The 24,293-nt window shown below is 38.6% G+C and overlaps 1 protein-coding gene across 8 annotated transcripts in view; it reads left to right on the top strand.

The window, feature by feature from the left end:
• Window positions 1–23,612, top strand: part of LOC308503255 (glycine N-acyltransferase-like protein 1) — a 44,699-nt gene extending 21,087 nt beyond the window's left edge. For 2 of the 8 annotated variants that reach the window (XR_013994160.1, XR_013994163.1), the window contains exons 2-7: window positions 10,595–10,713; window positions 11,393–11,500; window positions 19,426–19,552; window positions 19,773–19,950; window positions 20,226–21,140; window positions 23,119–23,612. Coding sequence is in view for 4 of the 8 variants with exons in the window: in XM_081062411.1 (XP_080918537.1) it covers window positions 10,636–10,713; window positions 11,393–11,500; window positions 19,426–19,552; window positions 19,773–19,950; window positions 20,226–20,631 (897 nt within the window). In the remaining 4 variants the exon portion in view is untranslated. Of the gene's footprint in view, window positions 1–10,594; window positions 10,714–11,392; window positions 11,501–19,425; window positions 19,553–19,772; window positions 19,951–20,225; window positions 22,460–23,118 lie in introns of those variants that run through there. The other 6 variants (XM_081062411.1, XM_081062412.1, XM_081062413.1 and 3 more) reach the window with 4 other exon arrangements.
• Window positions 23,613–24,293: the final 681 nt, after the last annotated feature.

The following is a 24,293-nucleotide window of genomic DNA, read 5'->3' as shown; positions in this document are numbered from 1 at the left end:
TTGGAGGACCTAATTGAGGAACTCAAGTATGACTGGAGTCTAGATGGGAGGGTAAAAGAGGGTGTCAGGTGGGAAGGGATTTATCAACCCTGTGAAGAAGTTCCTAATTAATCACAAAAATGAAGGGAATCCATTGACAAGTTAGGCAGACGTCTTTTGGAGGGATACACACAAGAGATGATGGCCTTCTGAGCTAGTGCAATAGCCATTGTGATGGAAAGAGGTGGATAGATCTGAGATATTTCAAAGGTAGGATTGGCAGAACTTGGTGATTGGTTGAGAAGTATGAAGGATGAGATCTAGGTTTATGGACTGACCCACTGGAGGATACATCAATAATCTTAATTATGTTAAGGGAAAAATATGTAAATTGGTAACTGTTATTTCACTTGAGGTTTTCATTATGGCATTTTAGCATCTGTAAAACCAAATGTCTCTCTCTATTAATGAATGTACTTACTTTTGATTGGGCTCTCATGGTCTCTCACCTTCTAAAGTCGGCTCCCTCAACCCTATTCTTTCCATAAAATGAAATATATTTCTCAATAACAAATTCTGCAACGGGTTTTATTATATGCCCAGTCCTATCTCTACCCTCCCCTCATGCTGCATAAGGAAGGATTTGCTATTTGCCAGGGAAGACTTTTAAATCTACTTATGGACATGCAATTCCTAGACAGTGAGAATGTAATTGACAGAAATTCAAAGATGTCCCCAAGTTGCCTGACTATAGGTTTCGAATAGCCATGGCTAACACTTATACTAGCAATATACCAGGCACATTCGAACTGATTAACATTGTTTTACTTGATCCTCACAACCACCCTTTGAGGTAGTAAGCATTGTCCTCATTTCATAGAAAATTTCTATTGTCCACATTTCATAGAAAAGGAAATTGAGATACAGAGAGATTAAGTAGCTTGCTCAAGATCACAATCTACATAGTCTGGTTCCAGGGACCATGGCTCCAAAACCTTTGCCAAGAGCCTCCAAGGGAGGTGTGAAGGCAAACAATATTTTCCTGCTTGTCACTTCCATCGGCTGTTTAGGACCACTTATCTGCCAGTTTCCTCATTCATGTGGAAGCCTGAATGACCAGGGAACCCCCAAAGGTATAAGTAGATAAATACTTAGAGATATTTTTGTTCAACTATTCCTATTGAAAATGAATTCCCAAAAGTATAAGACAGTGCTTCATTCAAGGGGTGAGAAATAGAAAAATATTTTCAAATCAAGCTAGGTTAGTATAAATGTACTGAATTCCACAAGGTTCTGGGTCCAGTATTTCTGGGAGATTAGTAAACAAGCTGAAAGGAAGTTGGTGTCCAGGCTGCTGCCTCCGCCCTTCTCCTGTGAGTTTCTCCTGCCCACCATTGGTAGAGAGAGAGTATAAAATCATAGTTAAAACATAGAACTTTGGGGGATTGTGCCTGGGTTGCAGCCCAGGATCTATGTACTGTCGAGTGAGCAATTTCAACTCCCATGGCCTCAAGTTACAGAGCTATGACATATAAACAATAATACTTCTACCTCATAGAGCTATTGTGAGGATGAAATAAGATAATACAAGGGAAGTACTAAGCACACTTTCTGAAACTTATTGCATGTTTTCAAAGTATTATTTTCTCTGCCATGATTGTCCGTGCGTCAGTATTTATTGTTTTATCTGGTTGCTCAGCATCCATCTCCTTTTCCTAATAATATCAAGTTCTTGTTCAAGAAAATAATTTATTCCTCCAAGCCCCTGGTATCCAGGCAAGATCAGCCAGATACTTTTACTGGGGATGCTGAATCCTGAGGGAGTGATGCTATACTTCTTGCTTCCTGGGCCTCCAGAACTTTATTTAGTTACTCTCTGTTCCCAAAGCTTGTTCTAAGATCTCTTCCACCACAATGAATTCTTTTTTTTTAACTTTAATTAGCCAGAGAGTTGCTTGCCACCAATAACCCTCACTGATGAAGTGTCTTTATATGATAGCAGTACATTTGCTAGTCATCCATTTAGTATTCATCTGATTTATACATGTTTTCAAGAATTCCATTCACTTAGTCATTTATTCAAACGTAGTTTAGCTCCACCATTCAACTCATTGGGTAACTTTAGGCAAATTAACCTGAATCTTAGCCTCTTTATCTGTCAAAGGTAGGCAATTATACAAACCCTGCAAGACTGTTCGCAGGATTTCAGGCCATATGAATATGTGTCATTATTAAATAGTATTAATCTGGAGCATCCATATGTTTGGGAGAGATATGGCTCTTGTTAGAAAAGAAAGGCAATAAAGAAGAAGGAATTAATGTTTAGTTTCTGGTTTCCAAAAACAGGACTGTGAAGCTAAGGTTTTTTTTCTCCTCCCCCATTTATCTTATCAAATTCCAAACTTGGAATACTCTTCTCATAGACATCTTCCCTTTGCTTATGTCATCAAAGCCATGTGATTGGTTGCGCAATGGAAGAAAAGGGGATATGACAAGGAGGAGACCCTTTCAGTGGTCTAGGACTCTGAGAGAGAAGGTGGAAAAGGGAGAGGGAGGAGCCTAGCCATCAGACCTGTGATTTTTCCCGTGTGGGTTTTTGCTTTGGAGAAGAAAAGGAGTGTTAGATGAGTAAGGGTAGTGCCACAGGTGAGAGATTCCTGACTCCACTTCACTTGGTAACTGTGAGAGAGTGATTATTGTGGAACTCCCTGTACAACCTGGGGTGCAGACCATTCGAGTGCACTTGGTACATCAAAATCAGAGGGAGACCTTGAAGCTAATGTATCCGGAAAAAACGGAACCCAGGCCTGGGCACCATATTTTAGAGGGATCACAAAAATAAATTTCTTTAACAACACATGAGCTCCTCCACCACTTGGGCCAATTCTTGGGGCTGACATAGTAAGTACAATGTACACCTTTAAAACTCTGTTTTGGGACTAACACTGTTCAGGGCCCTGGAAATTGCTTCTCCACATTTTTTAAATGAAAGGCTACCATCCAAATGCCATGAAGGTTTTGTAGGTTGTGCCATTACTGAAACACTGTAAGAAAAAAAGGCAAATTCCTTAACTTACTAAATCCTTCCTCTCAGATAGCTTGAATGCAATACATTATTACATAAGCTCCAAGTGTCCATTTTCTTTGTATTCCAAGTCATGACTCTTGAGGGTCTAATGAATTACTACCGTATTTGCAACAATTGCATAAAGGAGATAAGACACATTTTGCAATATTAAATAATTAATATTGCTCTGTAATTTGTATTCATGTAGATGTAGAAGGAACATGCATGAAGTATGACATCAATTTTTTATCTTATTTTAAGAATCTAGTTCTTACTTTAAAGATGGTAAAAATAGTAATATAAAAATAATAATATGATTGTGATTTGTATAATAAAATCAAAATCTTTTGAGATATCTCTACAATAATAATTTATCTCATATAACCTACCTTACTACAATGTCTGAAAAATATATTGGGGGTGCCAAAAAAATGTATACACATGACTTGTATTCATCTTTTGTTATTGGCATATATTGAGTATTACAATTTTGATAGTTTTTTTCTTGCTTAAAATGTGTATAAATTTTTTTGGCATCCTCTGTATATAAAAGCCTGACAACTACAGTGTACACCTGAAGCTGAAGCTGAATAATGAATGTCAACTATAATTATATATATATATATATTCATATATATAATTATATATATATAATTCATATATAATTCATATAATTATATATATATTACATATATATTCACAGGATGTGGAGTACAGCATAAGAAATATTCAGTGGAACTGTAACAGTTATATATGATGTCAGAAGGGTAGTAGATTGGAGGAGGGAGTTATCACTTTGTGATGGGTGTAAATGTCTAATTATTACATTGTTTTGTATACCTGAAACTAATAAAGAAAAAAACAAGCAGTTGAACAAAGCATTGTCTCTAATGAAAAGGATTCATCTGTTCAAAGAGTCATATAATAAAATGACTTCCAACAAAGTTTTAAATAAATAAAAAATTCATGATTGATTTTTAAATTTAGGTATTTATTTTAAAAATTTAATACCAGTTGATATTGCCTCAGCAGAGCAAGGTTTCTCCAAATTTAAATTAGTAAAAATCAATATAAGAACTATAATGATTCAAGAAAGTTTATCTCATTTGTCAATAATGTCAAAAGAACACAAAATATGTGAAAAATTGCTTATAACACCATATTTAATTTTGATTAAATGAACGTAAGGAAAATGCATTTTATTATATAACTATATAATAACTGATAAGTTACATAGACCCTTATTTTATCACTCATTTAAATATCACTAGTTTATCATACAGAACAGCCAATCATATTCAACATAATTAAATCCAGGCATCTTTGATACATTGTTAACTTTTAATCATATTAAAACATACTTACTAGATTTTTTTTAAAAAGATTTTATTGGGGAAGGGGAACAGGACTTTATTGGGGTACAGTGTGTCCTTCCAGGCCTTTTTTCCAAGTCAAGTTGTTGTCCTTTCAATCTTAGTTGTGGAGGGTGCAGCTCAGCTCCAGGCCCAGTTGCCGTTGCTAGTTGCAGGGGGCGCAGCCCACCATCCCTTGAGGGACTCGAGGAATCGAACTGGCAACCTTGTGGTTGAGAGCCCACTGGCCCATGTGGGAATCCAACCGGCAGCCTTCGGAGTTAGGAGCATGGAGCTCTAACCGCCTGAGCCACCCAGCCAGCCCGCTAGATTTTTTTTTTAATTGTGCTGTTATACAAGTATATTTGTCAAGGTAGGAACATAAACATTATCTAGTAGTTTGATAACTGATTTAGAACAGGTAAATAGACATTGTTAATGGGCTTCCATCAGTACCCTTGCCCTAGGTGCTGCAGAGAGGAGATGAACAAGTTTACAGCCTCCCCAGCAGTTTTCAGTTTTCATGTGCTAAGGATACGGTGTCGATTGGGACAGGACAGGTATCCTAGGTAAGAGGGGCTAAGGAAGGACATGGTGGAAACTACAGGGTCTGCAGCCAGGGGTCTGACCTAAGGTACACCATGTCAGTAAGAGAGAGGTAGCCTATTCCCAAGGAGCATCGTGTGACTCAAAAGATGGTCCATCAGTACCCCATCTATTAGTGCCAGAAGGGCAAGAAGCTATCAGGTGAATGGGATCTTGAAATACCACAGGATTACCAGCCAAACAAACCCAAGTCTTATCTCCTGCCATAAATTTGCACAAGCCACTCCCCTCCTCTTATACACTCAGACAATGTCCTGTAAAATGCAAGGAGAAGAGAAAAAGGATCTGAGAGAGGGAATATCACTGACAGAGACTATTTAAATGGACCAAGAATAAATAGAATGTGTCTAACTAGCCTGTGGACACTCAAGAAGAAGAAAAGAAAAATTATGTAGAAAATAAAGAAGCCACAAAATATTATCAGGAGTAGAAAAGATGCTTATGAAGTCTAGATGGCAACACGAAGAAAGTCTTTTATTACCACTATAAATGCAAAGGGAAGTTATTCCAACTTGCAAACAGAGGACGTTCTCAATCATGATTAAAAAGATAATAACTGAAAGAAAGTCTGGAGGAAATACATAAAAATTTTCAGCAGCTATTGAGGGTTCTGGAATTTTGCACATTAGTTAAGATTCTTTGGGTTATAGGCAGCAGAAGCCTTTATTTTTTATTTTCTTTTTAGTATAAATAAAAGAAGAAATATTTGAGAAGGAATCTCTTAGTTTGGAAGGAAATTCGGAACCCAAGGACAGCCAGCCCAATTGTGGAATACCAGCCTACAAATCTGTCAAGTTACACCCAAGACATGCTTTCCCTAGGTCTCCTCTCAGTTTCGCTCTGCGTGTTTTGTTTCCTTTTCCTCTTTCTAGACTTGCTTTCTCTGCTGGTCCAAAACTAACATCTAACAAGCCTCACATCAGAGCCCCTTTGGTATAGACCCCTGAAATTGTGACCACAAGGACACCCCGAATCTTACTTTAAATCCCTGAGGTATAGAATTTTTTACCTTAACTCAGATTGCGTTCATCCTCTGTCCAGGCAATAATGCCAGAATAGCAGGGAAATGTGGTACAAAGTATGGCTACTGGGCTGCATACAGCTGTGGCTAAAAGAAGTCATTGCAGGAAGGGGATGTGGTAAACCAATAAACATACCCCACTCCCAAAAGTTATACACTATTCTACAAAGCATCTTTTATTTTGCTGTGGGGACAGAGCTAGGAGTACAGTTTCCAGGCTTTCACCCTCACATGGAAAATTGCTCACTCGGATAGTAAATGGCCATCAACTGTGATTGGATGGCCATCAGCTGTGGCTAGTTGGCCGTCAGCTGAAACCAGTGAGCCATGGCTACGATAGCAGAAAATGGGGGTTAGCAAGAAGATGGTGGCTGAGCTAGCAAGAGCAGATTGCAGTTAGCACGGTGGATTGCAGCTAACAAGTGAGGTTGGTTGGCAGAGAGAAACGGATGGCAGGTTGCCGATAGTATGACACCTGCTTCCTGTGTCTCCAACCCAGCCACCAGCGAGACTATAGTGGTATGATTCCCCTATCTATGGCTCCATGGATGTTCCTTGTTGGCTTCGCCATATCCTGCGTTCTTATGTGGGGAGCAGGAGATGAGACCCCGCAAGACACTCTGCACGACACCTACTTTCTGCTTCTGTGTTCTCCTGTATAGTGTGGTGACTAAGAGCATGGGATTAAGAACTCGATTTTCAGGTTTGATTCCTAAATTGTTTACTTATTGGTTAGGTAATTTGCGGCATAATCTCTCTTCTGCCCTCATTTCCTTATTTATAGATAATAATAGTACCTCATTCATAAGGTTGCTTTAGGGACTAAGAAATTTAAGATATGAAAAACAATTTACAACAGTGTCTGCCACATTACCTGTGGGCAATACAGGAGGTCGGACAATTAAGTTCACGAACTCATCCTAGAAAAAGTGTTACATACCTCATTGCTGAATATCACTATGGCCACGTTCAAAGTACTCTCCTTGGGAAGCTATGCCAGCGTAGAGCCACCCTTCAAAGCAATTTTGGAACTCTTTTTCTGGAATGGCCATCAGAGCTGTTGTGGTATTATTACCCTTGATGTCCTGAATGTCATCAAAATGTCTCTTTCAGTTTTTCTGTATCTTCGTGTAAAGAAAGAAGTCATTTGGGGTCAGATCAGGTGAGGACGGAGGGTGTTCCAATATACTTATTTGTTTACTGGCTAACAACTCACAGACAGGCTGTGTGAGCTGGTGCATTGTCGTGATGCGAGACCCATGATTGTTGGCGAAAAGTTCAGGTCGGCTAACTTTTTCACTCAGCCTTTTCAGCACTTCCAAGTAGTAAACTTGGTTAACCGTTTGTCTAGTTGTCATTATTTATAATGAATAATCCTGCTGGTTAGCAACATCATTGCAACAACTTTACGAACTTAATTGTCAACCTTGTATGTATACGCCTGACAGTATGCAGAAATAAATGTATGCCACTTGTTTATTTTTTTCAACATCTTTTCTAACTCCAAAAAGTCTTTGAAGAAACTTAAAGTGTAGATGTAAGAAAAAGAACTGTTTTGAGTATATTCTTTTTCAAGAGTCTGTATGTATATTGGCAAGAGGGAGGAAAGGCTGAGAAATTGGGATTTTCCTCTGGAATTGGGACAGCCCCAAGTCCAAGGTGAATGACAAGGGCCCAAGACCCATAACCTTGCTCAGAGCCTTGGATTAAGATATTAATAATAGAGATTTGGAGGAAAGCTCATTAAAAGGAAAAATTTCCGTGATCTATGTATGTAACATTATATAATATACATGTGTTATATTTGTGTATATAATATTTTTATATATAATATATAATATTTTCCTGAAGGATAGCCTAACTTTTGTACTTAAGGGCAAATGTTACCATAAAAAATTTTATAAAACCTCTCTATCTGGGCAGCCCGGTGGCTCAGGAAGTTGGAGCACGACCGGAGACTGACTCCCTCAGCCAGGAAGCACGAGGCTCATAATACCGCTATGGACCAGGGAGCTGTGTCCTAAAGCTAGATTGAGAAACAACGGCTTAAAAACAGGGGAGGTGGGGGGCAGGGGGCATCAGGAGCAAAAAAAAAACCCACAAAAAACAAAAACCTCTTTATCATATTTAATCCGTGTCTTGCTCACTGAATACAGAGTCAAAACATTTTTTAAATAAAATTGTTTTCTTCAATTATAAAAGTAATGCAGGATTATTGTCTATACTGGAAATTCAAAAAAGTATAAAACTAAAATTACCCAAAATTTTACTGCCCTAGTGAAGCATTATTAACATCTTTATATATCATATGTAACTTCAATCACATTGAGTCAACAATTCTGTTTACTACTTTCTTCTTTTAACATTATATAATGGCAAATTTCATTACCATTAAGAAATATTTTTAAACCTAACTTTAAGATCTGTATCTATCTTATGATGTAAATATGCCATCATTTATTTAACCATTCCTATATTTTGAAAATTTAGGGTGCTTCCAACATTTTGCTATTATTAAAAAACAAATGCATATGGGGTACTTTTGTGCATGATTGTTAGTTTTGAGGTTATAATTGTTTTAGGATAGAATTCTGGAAATGGAACTGCTGGGTTAAAGGGTAAGAGTAATTCTGAGATTCTTGATACTTGCTGTCCAATTGCTTTCTAGAAAAAATGTAATTATTCTTATATCCATAAAAAGTCCACGGGAGCATACTTTATAGTGGTTGTCTTTATTCTTCTTAATTAATAGTAGCTGAAATTTGTTGTTCATTTCCACTTGCAAGTCATTGTGCTAATTGTTTATACGTGTTATGCCATTTAATTCTGAGAATACTCCTACAAGGTATGTTGCAGCAAACTATTTATTTTAATTAATTAATTAATTAAATTTTGCCTGCCATTAGCATTTGTTCTCCACTTCTCTGTTAACACACTTCATTTTTCCCATTGCCTATAGTTATAGTGGCCCTGTCAGTCACGGTTCTCTACCCTTCCCTGACCTACTGGTGGTGGGCATGAGTCCCACACTAGTCTGATCAGACCTTTGGAAGCTGAATCGTGAGGCTTGTGGCACATGTATGGAGAGGATGGAACTGATTCATCCTTATAACAATGTCCTAAAGAAACCAGCCATTGATTTCCATACCCAGCTAGACAAGGCTGCCTGATTCCTCAGCAAGTTTGGGAGTTAAGTTTTTCCTTGAATTCTGAGAGCTATCCTACATCTTGAAAATTAATTTTCCTTTGTTGCTTAGGTGAGACACAACCAGTTAGCACAGTGAATCTTGAATTAAAACTTCTAAAAACCTTGACTGAAAGTTTCAAGGAGAAAATAATAGTGAAAAACATGAGATTGGGTAATTTTAGATAAATTGGGGAAGAAACAAAGAGCAAGAAAAGTATTTGCAGGTGAAGAAAAACAACAGTAGATTTGTCTGACAGCTACAAGAACAGCAAAAAAAGACTCGTGTCAGAGACACAGTTTTGTTTACTTAAACATTCAAACATTGTGAAATCCTGAGTTCAGGCAATAGGAAGCTTTCGTTTTCATACTATTTCATGAAGCTATAGAACATAGTGTATCTTTAGCAAGACTTTAGCCCAAGCAAAGAAAATATATATGTAACAAACATATTTGTTAACTATTTTCATCTCCATGGGTATAAAAAAAATGTAAACATCTATATTAGCTAATTGGTAATGACTGCTTCAGATGTCTGATTCATGGGTTTTTCCTCTTACACTAATCAACTTGATAAGTTCTTCACATTTTTTATTTTTCACATCACTGGATATAAAGCCTAAATCTATAAAATAGCATGTTGATAATTTAACCAACACACAAAACTAACATATGGTAATTACTTTGTGCCAGGCATGATGCTAAGTGTTTCATAGGCACTACATGGTGTAATACCATACCTCTGAAAAGCATGCCCTCTCATCTCCAGTTTACTGATTAGAAAACATTTTGAGACCAACTTGACAAAGAAATCGGAGGCAGAGCTAAAATTCGAACCCAGCCTGAGCTTTGAACCACTATCAGTTAACGCTGATGACCTTCTCCAAATGATTGTTAAATTCTTGGCCCATTTCTGAGAATTGCGAATGTCGTTTCAACTGAACTTCAATGGTTTCGTGTCAAAACTTTTCCTTGTTTTTAAAATCTTGTAATGAAACCGAGACAACTTCTGAAATGGTCTAAAACACTTTTAAGAAAATCTTTGTCAAGCCCTGCTCTAAGTTTCCTTTCCTAACTGTCCTTGAAGGGCTAATATTCTCTATCCATGATAAAAGAAGGCTTGTCAGGCATCTGGTGACCAAGATATAAGAAAAGGATTGTTATGGTGGTGGTGGAGGGGTTTCAGACTCATTCATCTGTGGTTTCAAAATCTGACTCTGCCTCTCTCATTTGTGGATGAACTTGAAGTTACTTAGTCTCTCTAAGCTTTGGTGTCTTCAAAAGGAGAGTGATGATGACATCCACATGAGGATTACTTGGTGAATATGTGTAAAGTGCATTTGTAATTCCTTTGGTCCTCTCCCTTTACTTCTAATCTTTTCAAGGTTTCTCCTTGAAGAGCTCAAAGACTGAAGTGCCCCACAAAATGCTTCTGCTGCGAGATTCCTCAAAGCTGCTGACCTTATACAAATCCTTGGCCAGAAGCATCCCTGAATCCCTGAAGGTGAGAGGGTAGCAGGAGGTTGGGGAAGGGAAATGGGGTGTTGAGGACAGGAAGATACCAAGCTCATAATTCTGCTTCTCCTCCTGCCTTCTGTAAGGGGGTTGGAGCTGCAAAAGAGGATGGAGGGGAAGGCACCTCTAGAGCTGCTGCTTCTTCTCAGGAGGAGGCAACTGGGCCATTCTGCAGGTTTTGTCATTCACTTGGGGAGGCAGTGGAGGAGGGTGGCTAAGGGCATAGGATTTGCAGACAGACTGGACGGGTAGCATTCCAACCCTGCCACTCGCTAATTGTGTGCCTTTGGGCATGTTACTTTACCTTTCTGTGCCTTGGTCCCTTCATCTGTGAAAGAGAGATAATATGAGCACCTTCCTCTTGAAGTTATTGTCAGCACTAAATTGCATATGATGTATGTACTAAGAATACAGCAAGTACCCAATTAGTGCACACTGGCTGTTTGTTATCATGAGGACGCCTGTGAGTTCTTCCACCTGCTTGCTGGTGCCTTCACTTCCATAGATATGGTCCTGGGGACAGGGCTCATGTATCTCATCACTGACTTGGTCCGGGTACCCTCTCCTAGCCTCCGTTTCTCTCTTCCTCATCTCATCCAAGTGCCCATCTCTGAGGATGCCCGTGCGACCTTCCCAGTCTCTCCTAGTCCCTTCTGTTCCTCCTTCAGGTGTATGGCACTGTTTATCACATCAACCATGGAAACCCCTTCAACTTGGAGGTGCTGGTAGACTCCTGGCCTGAGTATCGGACAGTCGTTGTCCGGCCTCAAAAGCAGGTAGGCGCACAGACCTGGACAGGTGGACCTGTCAGCTCCAAAGGGGAGCCGACCCAGTTCCAAGACACCATGGTTGCTTGTGTAAGGTAAAAGAGAAATTGGAATAGTTTAAAGACACGCCTTCAGTACTTGGTACCTGGGATGAGCTCCATATCCCCACCCTTCCTGTCAAAGCATAGAACTCAGCTACAAGAGCAGGATGTGAGGGGGAGGAGGAGAAAGAGGAGGGAGGCGTGAAAAGGAGAGGGAAGAGAAGAAGACTGGCACTGGCAGCTCACCTCTGATCTGATGCAAATTAAGGGCTGATTGGGAGGTCAGTGACAGGGGCTGAAAAAAGGCCAGCCTAGAGGGAGACATAGGTGTCCTGGACATCAGAACAGCCACTTAGAAACAAAAACCAGGCAGAAGTCCTCTAGTAAAAATGCCTCACAGGAATCAGGAAGGGACTTGTAAGGACTATGTGTCAACCAGGTGGAGACACTTCTCCTGTTAGCGAATGTCCTCAGAACAACCTTATCAAGTGAATATCTCCAATTTAGAGATGAGAAAACTATGCCGAGCGATAATACGTCATGTGGCTGCAAGAGACCATAAGTTAAAGCAGAAAATAAAGGCAATAAATATAGAAATAAAATTAAAAAAAGAGTTCGCTACAACATACCTTGTCTGAGGATTATTCTCAGAATTAAATGGCATAACACATATAAACAACTAGCACAATGACTTGCAAGTGGAAATGAACAACAAATTTCAGCTACTATTAATTATGAAGAATAAAGACAACCACTATCATGTATTCTCCCATGGACTTTTTATGGATATAAGAATAATTACATTTTTTCTAGAAAGCAATTGGACAGCATGTATCAAGAATCTCAGAATTATTCTTACCCTTTAACTAGCAGTTCCATTTCCAGAAATCTATCCTAAAACAATTATAACCTCAAAACTAACAATCATGTACAAAAGTACCCCTTATGCATTTGTCTTTGGCTTTGGCTAATATGACCTGAATTCAAACTTGAATGACGGCCAATTTTACTAGCTATGTGACCACAGGAAGTTCTCTGAGCCTCAGTTTTATCATCTGTAAAGTGGGGATAATAAGAGTACCTTCCTTGAAAGGAATTAAGAAGTATACATTGTCAGTTATAAAAATAGTCATGAGGCTATAAAGAACAGTATAGGGGACATAATCAATAATATTGTAATAACTACGTATTGTGTCAGCTGGGTACTAAACTTATCAGGGTGATCACTTGATAAGGTATATAAATGTCTAATCACTTTGTTGTACTGAAACTCATATATGTCAACTCTAATTGGAAAATAAATTAATTTAAATAAAAAAGAGTACCTTCGACATAGAATGACGAAGTTTAAATGAGAGGCTGTATATCAAAAACTTAGTATACAGCACGTGATTGTAAATATTACAGTTGTTAATGGCTGAGGTCATACAAAGAGTGATTAAACTGAAAGAGTTGCAAGCCTGGATCTATTTTTGCCCTAAAGCTTATGAACTTCCCAGTGCCGTGGACATCTAGTCAGTGCACTGACGCTCCAAGGCCAGTAGGCTTTATTGTGGGTACGGAAGCTGAGTCTGAAAATAATAAAGTAATCCGAATTAGGCCTGGGGTACAGAAAGTAATGAAGGGACCTCCGGTGAGGAAACCAGGGAACCAGGCTGGGCTGGACGCGCTCCACATCTTCCTTCTTGACACTTTTCCTAAGGATGTGCATTTGGTCTCCTGGCTTCCTGGCAATCTGGGTGTGAGGACTGACACTCAGCATATGAAATCCCATAGCCCAGTTTCTTCAAAGTGTGGTATGCTAAATGTGGTCAAAAGGTGACATATGGTCAAAGATTTCTTTTTATTTCAATTAATTTCATATTTACGATGTGTATTGGAGAAATATAACTATAGCCTCAAACCCATAATGTCACATATTCATTGCTTTGAGCAAGGCTAGTTTTTTTAAAAAGTGAGGTAATAAATAAAAATACTAAATATATTAAAGTGCCATGGTATATCTATATGACAAAAATTGGGAAGATGTAAGATAATACAATTTATTTTGAACTATATTCACCTCTCTTAATTCCATAGCATACCATGTTCCTTTCAGTATTAAAAAGCAATCCAATTGTCATGAAATTATGACTGATTTTTTTTAATACCAAATCAGTTTTTATACATTCCTTAAATTTTCCTTCAAAGTATAAGGTACATAGAAAATCACTTGATCCCAAATTGTCTTTTGAAGTTGAACTATCTTCCTTTATTCATCTGACCAAATACCACATTACTTTGTAGTGTTACAAAAATTCAAATTTACATGCAGAAACTTTATTCAGAGACGCTCCAAGTAAGTTCTCCACAAATATCAGGGGTGTTATTTTTTTTAAAAAAAGTCAAAATTCTGTGAACAACTGAAGTATTTAAGGATGAAATAATCCATTGGAGGGTACAACAGAGGGTACAATTGAAACAAGATTGGTCATAAATAGAAAATTGTTGAAGCTGGGTCATGAGTATAGGGGGGTTAATTTTATATATGTATGAAACTTTTTCTGCTTTTGTGTAACTAACATTTTCCATTAAAAAATGCTCAAAGAAAATTTTATTTTATTTATTTTTAATTAACATTTATGGGGGTGACAATGGTTAGTAAAGTTACATAGGTTTCCACTGTACAATTCTGTATTACATCATCTATATATCACATTGTGTGCTCACCACCCAGAGTCAGTTCTCCTTCCATCACCACGTAACCAAAAAGTCTGTTAACTTCCTCAAAACCTTGGAGGAGTAGCTAGGAAAAGTAGAACTAACATTGGGCTAGCCCTATATCTCATTTGGCCACTTACTAGTTGACCTTGGAAAGGCACAATCTTTTTACTGAACTTCAGTTTTCTTGTTTGAAAAATAGAGGGTTCACCCTGCATTCAAGTCAAGTGGGATGATCATTTAAACTACAGGTTTTAAGATCTTACCCAGATGTAATGAATAAGACTCTGTGGGGGTGGGGATCTAGACAAGGTTTAAACTTTTTCTTTGTTACTTTTTAATCATCAAGGTAATACATGCCGATGATACAAGTGGAACAATCCAGTGTTGTTTTAAGAGATTAATAACCTCTCATTTCCCCCTTTCTCCTCTTTTCCCACTGCTTGAGATAATCAGTGTCTTGCTCATACTGACAAATACAGCGTATTTGTTATCTATAGTTGCATAACTTTTTCTTAAAGATCTAATTGGCTTTATTAAGCAGTTCATGAATGGAGCAGCATCCCATCTAGCAACTAGAAAGGAACTCCCTTTCTTCATAACTTTTCAATTTGCCTTTAATTCAGCATGGACATCCTTTTGGGTCAATGAATATAGCACTACCTCCTTTCTAATAGCTGTGTAATTTTCCATAGAGTGAATGCACTGTAACTTAGCTATTCTCCTATTACTCTATTCAAATTGCTCAGTTTTCTTCCAGTACAAACATGCTTCAGTAAACATCCTTGCACACATATGTTTACATCCTGGAATATATCTCAATAGGACTGAAGGTCTATAAACAAGTCAAAGGGCATGTTGTGTTTCAAAGTCCAGTAGTTTCTTGCCAGATTACTTTCCCAAAAGATTGCTCCAATTTTATTTCTGTTAGCAGTAAACGGAAGAACTATTTCCCCACATTCTCAGCAGCCTTGGGTGTTATCCCTCAATTTATTCCAAACTCATGGATGAAAAATGGCATCTTATTCTAGATTTAATTTGCGTCTCCCTATGAAAAGATTAAACACATTTTCATATGTTTCTCAGGCATTTGGGGTTTACTCCTAATCATCTTGTCATATCCTTTGACCACTTTTATACTGGGTTTTTGCATGATTATTAAAATTCTACAAGAATATTTTGAATATTAGGGATATGAACACTTGAGGTATATGCTAAAATTTCCCAATTTACAATTATCTTTATTTTCTAGATAGAGCTCTTTTACAATTTTTTTCCAATTACAATTGACATACAATATTATGTTAGTTTCAGGTGTACAACATGGTAATTAGACATTTATATAATTATGAAGTGGTCACCCGTAAGTCTAGTACCATAAATGGAGATTCTGACAAGCAGAAATTTTAATTTTCATGTAATCAAATGTTATCTTTTTCACTATGACTTCTGAGTGTCCTTTTTCTAGTTGGGAAGGTTTTCCTACTCCACAGTTATACAAATATTTTCCTATTTTTTCTTACAATAAGGTAATTTTTACTTTTAACATTTTAATCTTCATTTCATCTGGAATATGTTTTTAAATAACATTAATTAAGATTCTTTTAGTCTTTGCACACGTCTCTCAAACACAGTGAAGGGGATGTACAGCCCTCATGTAAAAATCACATTCTTTTTGCATTTCTTCATTTGTGCAGTTTGCTGGTGCTTCCTTATTCATTTCCCTCCCTAAATACCCCCAACTAGCCCTAGCCCAGGCACTTCTTATGTTTCTATTGCTCCCTCTTTTTTTCCTGTTACTCTGCTATAATTTAATTTTCCCTCTACTTTCTCAATGTTTTGACCCCCACTTTAAAAAATACATACTATGGCAATGACGGAGAGCTCCTGGATGGGAGTTGGAGGGCAGGAAGGCTAAGAAACAAAGGAGGTGAAGTTGAGTCTAATCTTCAGGTAAGGAAGAAAGACTAGGGGCACTCATATGAATATTACCGTTCTACAACAAAACATACATTTTAAGGCCTTGAGAACTGTTCTCATTTGACTAAAAATTTGGGCATAGCATTGGACAAACTTATCGGGGGGATCACTTCATAGATTGTGTAGCTGCCTTGTAGTGCACTGTGCACCTCAAGCTGATATAGAATAATATCAAATGTCAACTATAATTATATATATTTTTATATATATAATACATAATCATGGGATGTGGAGAACAGCATAGGGAATATAGTCAATGGTATAGTAATAGATATATATGATCTCAGAGGGGTAGGAGATTGGGGGGGTTATCACTTTGTGAGGGGTGTAAATATCTAATCATTATGTTGTTTTATACACCTGAAACTAATAATAAAAAAATAAGAAGCTTTTATAGCTTTCTTCCATATGGCTAGCTAATTATGCTAGTACTATTTATTAAATAAATAATTCCACTGAAACTTAAACATCTCTTATGTCACATAACACATTTAAATGTTTTTGTATCTATTTGTTTCTAGTAATTTCTTATGATATTTCTGTGGCTTTATGGTAAGTTTTAATGCCTGATAAAGAAAATCTCCCTCCACTGTTGATTTTTTTAATTTTGGTGTTTTTTTTTTTTTCTTATGGGCTTATGAGCTGTATGGACTTAAACTAAGTTTTCCAGTTTCCCACAAACTATCCCAACTACCTACTGCAATTGTAACTGGAACTGGATTAACTTTTTAAAACAATTGTGGAAGGGTTAATATTTTCATAACACTAAATCTTTTCATCTAAAACCATGATATGTGTCTCAATTTTCTCAGTTCCTGTTTTATACATTTGGTAAAATTTTAATGTTTTTCTTGGGTAAGCCAAATGACTTTCCATTAAACTTATTTATTAAACTTATCTTTTGTGCTATTTGTCGCTACTGTTGGTAGAATTGTTTTTCCTTTTCCATTTCTGAGTATTATTACTTTGCTATTGATTTTTATTTATGTTCTAAATTTCAAAACATGCCACAAGATTCTTTAAGATCCTATTGGTTTATGTGGTTTTTGTCAGTCTCTTGGATTTTGTAAATACATAATACTGTAATAGTCAAAGATAATTTGTTTCTTCTTTTCTCATATTTGTATTTTTTTTTAGTCTCTTGCCTTATTGTATGTAGTAGAACCTAAGAAAATAATACCAACTAACAACAGTAATGTTTCCATTCTCATTCTTGATTTTAATGAGATGGCTTTAACAATTCACATTTGGAATTACATTTAATCTGTCTTTACATATTCAAAATATTTTCCTATTATTTTCATTTATTTCATACTTATTACTTTTCTTTTTAGCAATTGATATATCCATGCAGTTTTTCTCCTTTAACTACTACACTGAAAAATCTTCTGATTCTAAGCCATTCTTGCCTTTCTAAAACTCTACTTGTTCACATCTTCTCCTCTTTTGATTTACTAGTGGGTATTTTATTCAGATTTTTTGTATCTGCATACATAAGTGAAAATGTTCAATAAATATCTTTTATTCCTTTTTTTCAGTATATTTTGAATTGGGCATCTTCCCACGTTGCCATGGCCTTATATTGAAATTGTGTGGTAATTTTTGGTTTATGTAGAATTTAAATGTAAATAATCTGATTTTGGCCAATTTTTAAATGGCAGATTTTTCATTTTAGTTTTAGTCATTTCTATTAGTCTTTGACTTTCCTATTTATTTGAAGGTCAGTTTTAATAGTTTATTCTTGAGAGAAATCATTCATGTCTTTTAACAGTAAATATATTGCCTTGAAGTAGCTTATGACTTTCTCTTACAACTCTCTTGTTCCCTTATCTTTTTCTTTCTCATCTTTAGTACTCTAGTACTAGAGATGTAGTAGTACTGGTACTCTAGTACATCTCTAGTACATGCTTTTCGCTTTTATTCTCTTGTTTTTCCTTAAAAGTCTTACTAGGAGTTTATCCTTTTGGGGCCATTTAAAAATGAGCTTATGGAGCCGACCTGGTGGCGCCAACGTCACGGGTTCGATTCCCACATGTGCCACTGAGCTGTGCCCTCTACAGCTGAGATTGTGAACAACAGCTCTCCCTGGAGCTGGGCTGCCGTGAGCAGCCAGAGGTTGGCGTGAGCTGCCGCGGGCTGCTGTGTGCTACTGTGAGTGGCCGGCAGCAATCATGAACTGCTGTGGGCTGCTGTGTGCTGCAGTGGGCTTCCATGAGTGGCCAGCAGCCGGCAGCTGGCAGGGGAGCACAAGGCTCATAATACCAGCATGGGCCAGGGAGCTGTGTCCTACACAACTAGACTGAGAAACAATGGCTTGAATCGGAGTGGTGGGGGCGGGGGGTGGAGAGGTGGAAGAATGGGGTGGGAAATGAGCTTATGACTTTGTATATCCTTTGTACTAAATCATATTTTCCATTTCATTATTTTCAGCTTTAATTTTTATTCACCATTGCCTTTGTTTTATTTTGGTTCATTTTTATATTTTCATAATTCCTTGAATATTTACATTTCCTATTTCCAGTCATTCTTTTAAAATCAGGCCTCTTAAAATATCTATTGCCCTGAATACAGTAAGTTTTTGTTTGGGACCACATTCAGTAACCTGCATGTCAAGCAGGGTCTCAGCTCCCGCTCCCCGCACAAGAACGCAGGACATGGTGAGGCCCAAAAGGAACACCAACGGAGCCATAGACAGGGGAGTCATACCACTATATTCTTGCTGGTGGCTGGGTTGGAGACACAGGAAGCAAGCTCCACAGGATCCACAATCCTCCGGCTGCCTCCCTGCCAACCAACCCACCAACTAACCCCCCAGCATAACCATGGCAGTTATATTAGTGGCTAATGGCTAGCTGGTAACAGCTGATGGTCTCCCAGCCACAGTGGATGGTCATCTGATTACAGCTGATGGCCATCTAATAAGCGAGCCAGCACATTTCCATGTGAAGCCAAGAGCCTGGAAACTATTCTCTGGGACTCTGGCCCCACACTGCATTTACACAAGCACTCTCAAATTCTTGAAGGATACTTTTAAATTAGTTATACTACTTTATGTTTCATTCTTTAACAATATAATTTCCAACCTAATACACTCATTGCCAAACCTCTAACACTTGCAGTACCTCGCCATGCCTCTGACACTGAGATTCTCGATAAATGAAAACTAAAGAAAACGTTCAAGGGAATGATCTCACCTTTCACTGTTCCATACAGGAGATGATTGATGACAACGATCTATACATAAACAGATACAGTATATTCTCCAAAGAGCCTCAAAAATTACAGGAAGTCCTGAAAAATTGTGGGGTCATTAACTGGAAACAAATGTTCCAAATCGAAGGTAACAAGTCAGAGGTAATGGGTAACAGCTGTGGTTCTCAAAGTGGGTCCACAACCAAAAGCATCACCTGGCAACTTGTTAGAAATGTAAATTCTCAGGTTTACTGAATCAGAAACCCTGGGGACTGGGAGGGGACAGCAATCGGTGGTATAACAAATACTCCACAAAAGCAGAGAACTTGGAATCACTGCCAGTATTGCTTTCTTACCTTTCTTCCCAGGTTGCCAAGAAAGTCTGGGTGAGGGAATAAGAATAGCTGCATTTTCAAAGTCAGCAAGAGTGGAGTATCTGAACTTAATCCTGTATGTAACGGAAGATATAATGAAACTCAATGCCACCAATGAGAGCAAGCCTGGAAGCTGGCATGAGGCAGAGCACCCAGACGATGCGCCTAACAGGTACAAAACACGTGTGCTACCCGATCCCGGGGCTTTTCTTCAACATTGTTAGTTCGTACACGTTTTTCTAACTTCCATAAATCCGTTCTGGAGTGAGGAGAGGACAAATGTGTTCACTGGGATGAATAAAGGTTGTCAATTGTCAAAGCCAGCAACTTTGCAAAAGTGGGGATTTAATCAAGGAGATGAGTGCTCGAGAGCTCTAGCATGGGGTGGTATCCCGAAATTATAGGAGCAGGGATCAAAGTTCTGTTCGTCTTGGTTTGTTTCCACAGTGAGGAACTGAACTGGAAGTTTTCCCGGCTGAATGTGTCCCATTCTGGGCTGGTCAATGACTTCTGGGATCTGGGGCAGAATGAGAGGAGCCTGCGTTACATCCAGCGCTGCGTCCAGACCCTGCCAGCTTACTGCATGCTGGGCCCGGAGGGGACTCCAATCACATGGAGCGCCATGGACGCCACCAGTGAAATAGTAATGGGCCACACCCTGGAGAGATACCGAAACAAGGGCATCATGAGACGGATGATGAAGCATTATGTGACATACCTGCGTCAAGAAAATATTCCATTTTACCTCTCTGTGCAGGCCAAGAATGAAAAATCCCACAGAGTGGTAAAGCGGTCTGGTTTCTCTGTGGCCTCATGTGCATGGCACCAATGGACCTGCTACCCAAAGAAATGAGTCCTCTGTGACCTGTGAAGCTGTTTAGCCATCTTGGGAGAGTTCTCTCGGTATTGAAGCAGAAGTCACAATATAGCTTTCTTTCATTCACAAGTGGTTCTTGGGCATTTATGATATGCCAGGAACTGTTGAACATGCAGATAGGATTTTGAAAGATGCTGCCACAATCCTGAGAAGTTTACAGTCTGGCGGAGGGAGAGGTGATGGTAATTCAGTCTTTCAAAATGTATGATAAGGGTTGTGGGGAAGGCAGGGGTTACCAGGAAACCTGTAACTGGGAAGCCAGAAGCAGTTCTTACTTCTGGGAGTCAGAACTCTTTACGAAGCTGGATTGATTGAATATACTATCTGGAAGACAAACGAGGAACTTCAATTGTCAATAGAATATACTTAGTCTGTATGGGTGCTTACTTATGGATTTATGGATTTATGGACCTGCTATTTATGGATTGATGATGCACAAATACACTGAAGACTGGAAGTCAGTCTCATAGTTTGTGACCAGCAAGGTATAAAAAGTGAAATCCCAAACAAATGGCTTCCCTAGGTTGACCTCACCCACTCAGACAGTTAGTTTCCAACAACTGCCATGTGGAAAATGAATTAGAGAAGTGAGCCTGATGGCCTCAGGGCCTCTGTTACGGAGGTGGTATTTGCTGCAGTGCCTTTTTTATATCCTTTGCTAATCATTCATGAAGCGTGGTCCTCAGGAAGGTGTTTCCTGTGAGTCTAGTTGTTGGTTCAGTCCTTTGTGTGTGCCATGGTTGTGTCAGGGGTAAGATCTGGTATCAGGAGGGTTCCTAAAAGAAGTAACAACTAAGGTGAGGATGTAAGAGTCTGGAAGAATGTACCAGACCAAAAAAAATGTGGTGGGAAATTCCAGATGAAAGAGAGAACACATGGCAGGAACTTATTATAAGCAGTTTATTATTGAAAACTTATATTACCAATTCAGAATTCCTGATCTGAAAAAGAAAGAAAGAAAGAAAAAACATCAGGAAGAATACAGACATACCAATGGCCTCTTTTGGCCCTTCCCTGCAATCCTGCCTCTGGAACTTAGGCTGTTGTGGACACTGCAGCTATTGCATAAAACAAAAATATCTTAATAAAATTGGCTTTGGGTGGTTAACCAATGCTTGCCCCTATCTCTTCATAAAAAAGTAAACTGCCACAGAATTTAATGTTTATATTTGAAATGATTTTAAAGGATGCAATTCCAGCAATTAAAGAATTATGTAAGTTAATGAGCTTTTAAAAAACTCCAGTTCACCGTAAAAGACTGTGATGGGTTGTCACTCACACCTTAGTAAAAATCGGTCCAATCAGATTGTTAAACTCCTAAGATCTGACTGATGTTATATTGACCAAATGAAAGCATGGTCTGAGAAAGAAAGGAAAGATATCATTTTGAATTTTGAAGGATAGAGAAGTAGATAAAAAATAAAATCTGGAGATTCAGTTTAAATGCAAATAGTTATATCCTGGCACTCAAAATGCAGGAGCAAATATAGAAGTGAAAAAAGAGAAAGCAAATAAAATTTGCCTATTTAAAAATGGTGCCTCAGGCAGGGAGTCTATTCAGAAGAGGATATTCATCCAGTGTTTGGGGCTCAGGCTACCTTAGCACAAATCCCCTGGCAGCTTCCTTTACCTGACTCTAGATGGCTCCATCAAGAAGACAGTGAGTCTCAAACTTGATCATGTATCTGGATTAAAGAAACAACAAGAAAACATGGAAAATAGGAAGGAGATCTTTTAAATGTGACAAAAATAAGTACCCAAATATAATAATCACAATAAAAGTGAATTGATTCATTTACCTCTTAAAATACTGGTCTCTTGTATATTGAGTTAAAAATAAAACCCAAGAAGCATGTATTAGTTTGCTAGGGCTGCCATAACGAAATACCATAGACTGGGTGTTTTAAACAATAGAAATGTATTTCTCACAGTTCTGGAGGCTGTGAAGTCCAAGACCGAGATGCCAGCAGGGTAGGTGTCTTTGTTGGCTTGTAGGTAGCTGCCATCTCGCTATGTCCTCACATGGTGGACAGAGAGAGAGCTCTGATCTCTCTTCCGTTGCATAGAAGGACAGCAATGACATCATGCAGGCCCCATCCTCATGACCTCATCTCACCCTAATCACCTCCCACAGGCCCCACCTCCAAATACCACCACCTCAGGCATTAGAGCTTCAATATGAAAACTGGGGAGGGATACAAGCATCAGGTCCACAATAAGGCTCATCTGAAACAAACAACATGGATTAAAAAGATACGCCAGACAATGTAAAACTGCACACAAGGTAAGAACATCAATATCTGACAAAACAGAATTTAGATGAACATCTGATAAATACAGAGGCCTCCCACAAGGGAGTGTGACCACATTTGAACTTCCTTTCTTTAGCATGCATTCTGCTTTAATCCAAGCTAGTTTCGTTTAGCCGGGTAGAACTATGACTCACTTCCATTCTTTCCCCAGGTCCTCCTACCTGTGCTTATAATGTATGTCCATTCCTTTTCATCATGAAGCCCTGAGGACATTAGGATCTCATCAGCGTCAGATTCACTTAAGAGGAAAGCTTCAGGTCTATCAGCCATGACCAAGATGTAATCACCAAACGTCAAAGTAGAGTAAAGTTTTAGTCAAACAAAGATAACACCTTGGCCTCAGTTATGTTGCAGCCCCAGACTCATGAAAGCAAAATGGTCCCACAGACTGCATCTCCTGGAAACCGGACTGAACAATGCCATGACTGACACCAGAACTTGGGGCCATGATCAGTTAGCCTTAGCCCCGACCAATCCATACAGCCCATGACCCCAACTCAATATTAAGCATGATTAATGGTTCCATGATTCCCTTCTATAACCCAGCTGTTAGAGGCCATTGGGGAGCCGGGTCGGAGCACGAGCTCACCTGTGTCTCCAGACTTGGCATCAACTCCTTAAATAAATCTTTACTTTCTTCGCTACAAACTCCTGCTCATGTGTGTCCTTTTTGGCCTGGATGCATGCGGGCAAGCGGCCCTTTGAGTCCATGGTAACGAGAGGTCATGAATCTTCCTAACACAAAGCACCCACAAAATATATAGACCTACAAAAGGGAAATTAGTAAATCCACAATCATAGTGGGAGAATTCAGGATACTTTCAGGATACAAAGCAACAGATCAGGTAGATTAGAAAAAATTGGATTTACACAATATCATTATGACTTGATATTTTGATGATTTGGGGTTATCTCCTTATTTTGTATTTGAGAACGCCTGCTGATCTGTATGTTTGTCTATCACAGCTTACAAACATACAGGGGACTATGGGGGGTGGCAGGGATGTGCTGCCACAAGTGGGCACTTGTTCCTAAGTTTAGAGGCTCCCGGTCCCTTCTTGTGGTCATCGGCTATCTCTTGGGCTGGCTCTGCATCTCTAGCCCCAGTGGTGACACTCGCCACTTTAACCTGTGGATAAATGCCACAGCTGTCATGTGGCTTAGGACAACCGGGGCCATGAGGATGGAAGAAAGAGGGCTGACTAGGTGGACCACAATAAAAGCATATCCTAGGCCACCGCCCACCCACTTCTTACTTCTGTCATCCCCAAACTTGAAGGATTTTTTCGGTTCCTATCTCCATAGCAGTCTATGCCCTCAAGTGTT

Source organism: Rhinolophus hipposideros (genome assembly GCF_964194185.1).
Source record: "Rhinolophus hipposideros genome assembly, chromosome: 10".
In the NCBI taxonomy this organism is placed as follows: Eukaryota; Metazoa; Chordata; class Mammalia; order Chiroptera; family Rhinolophidae; genus Rhinolophus; species Rhinolophus hipposideros.
Note: the sequence above shows the minus strand (reverse complement) of the source record. Positions and strands in the feature narration are given on the sequence as shown.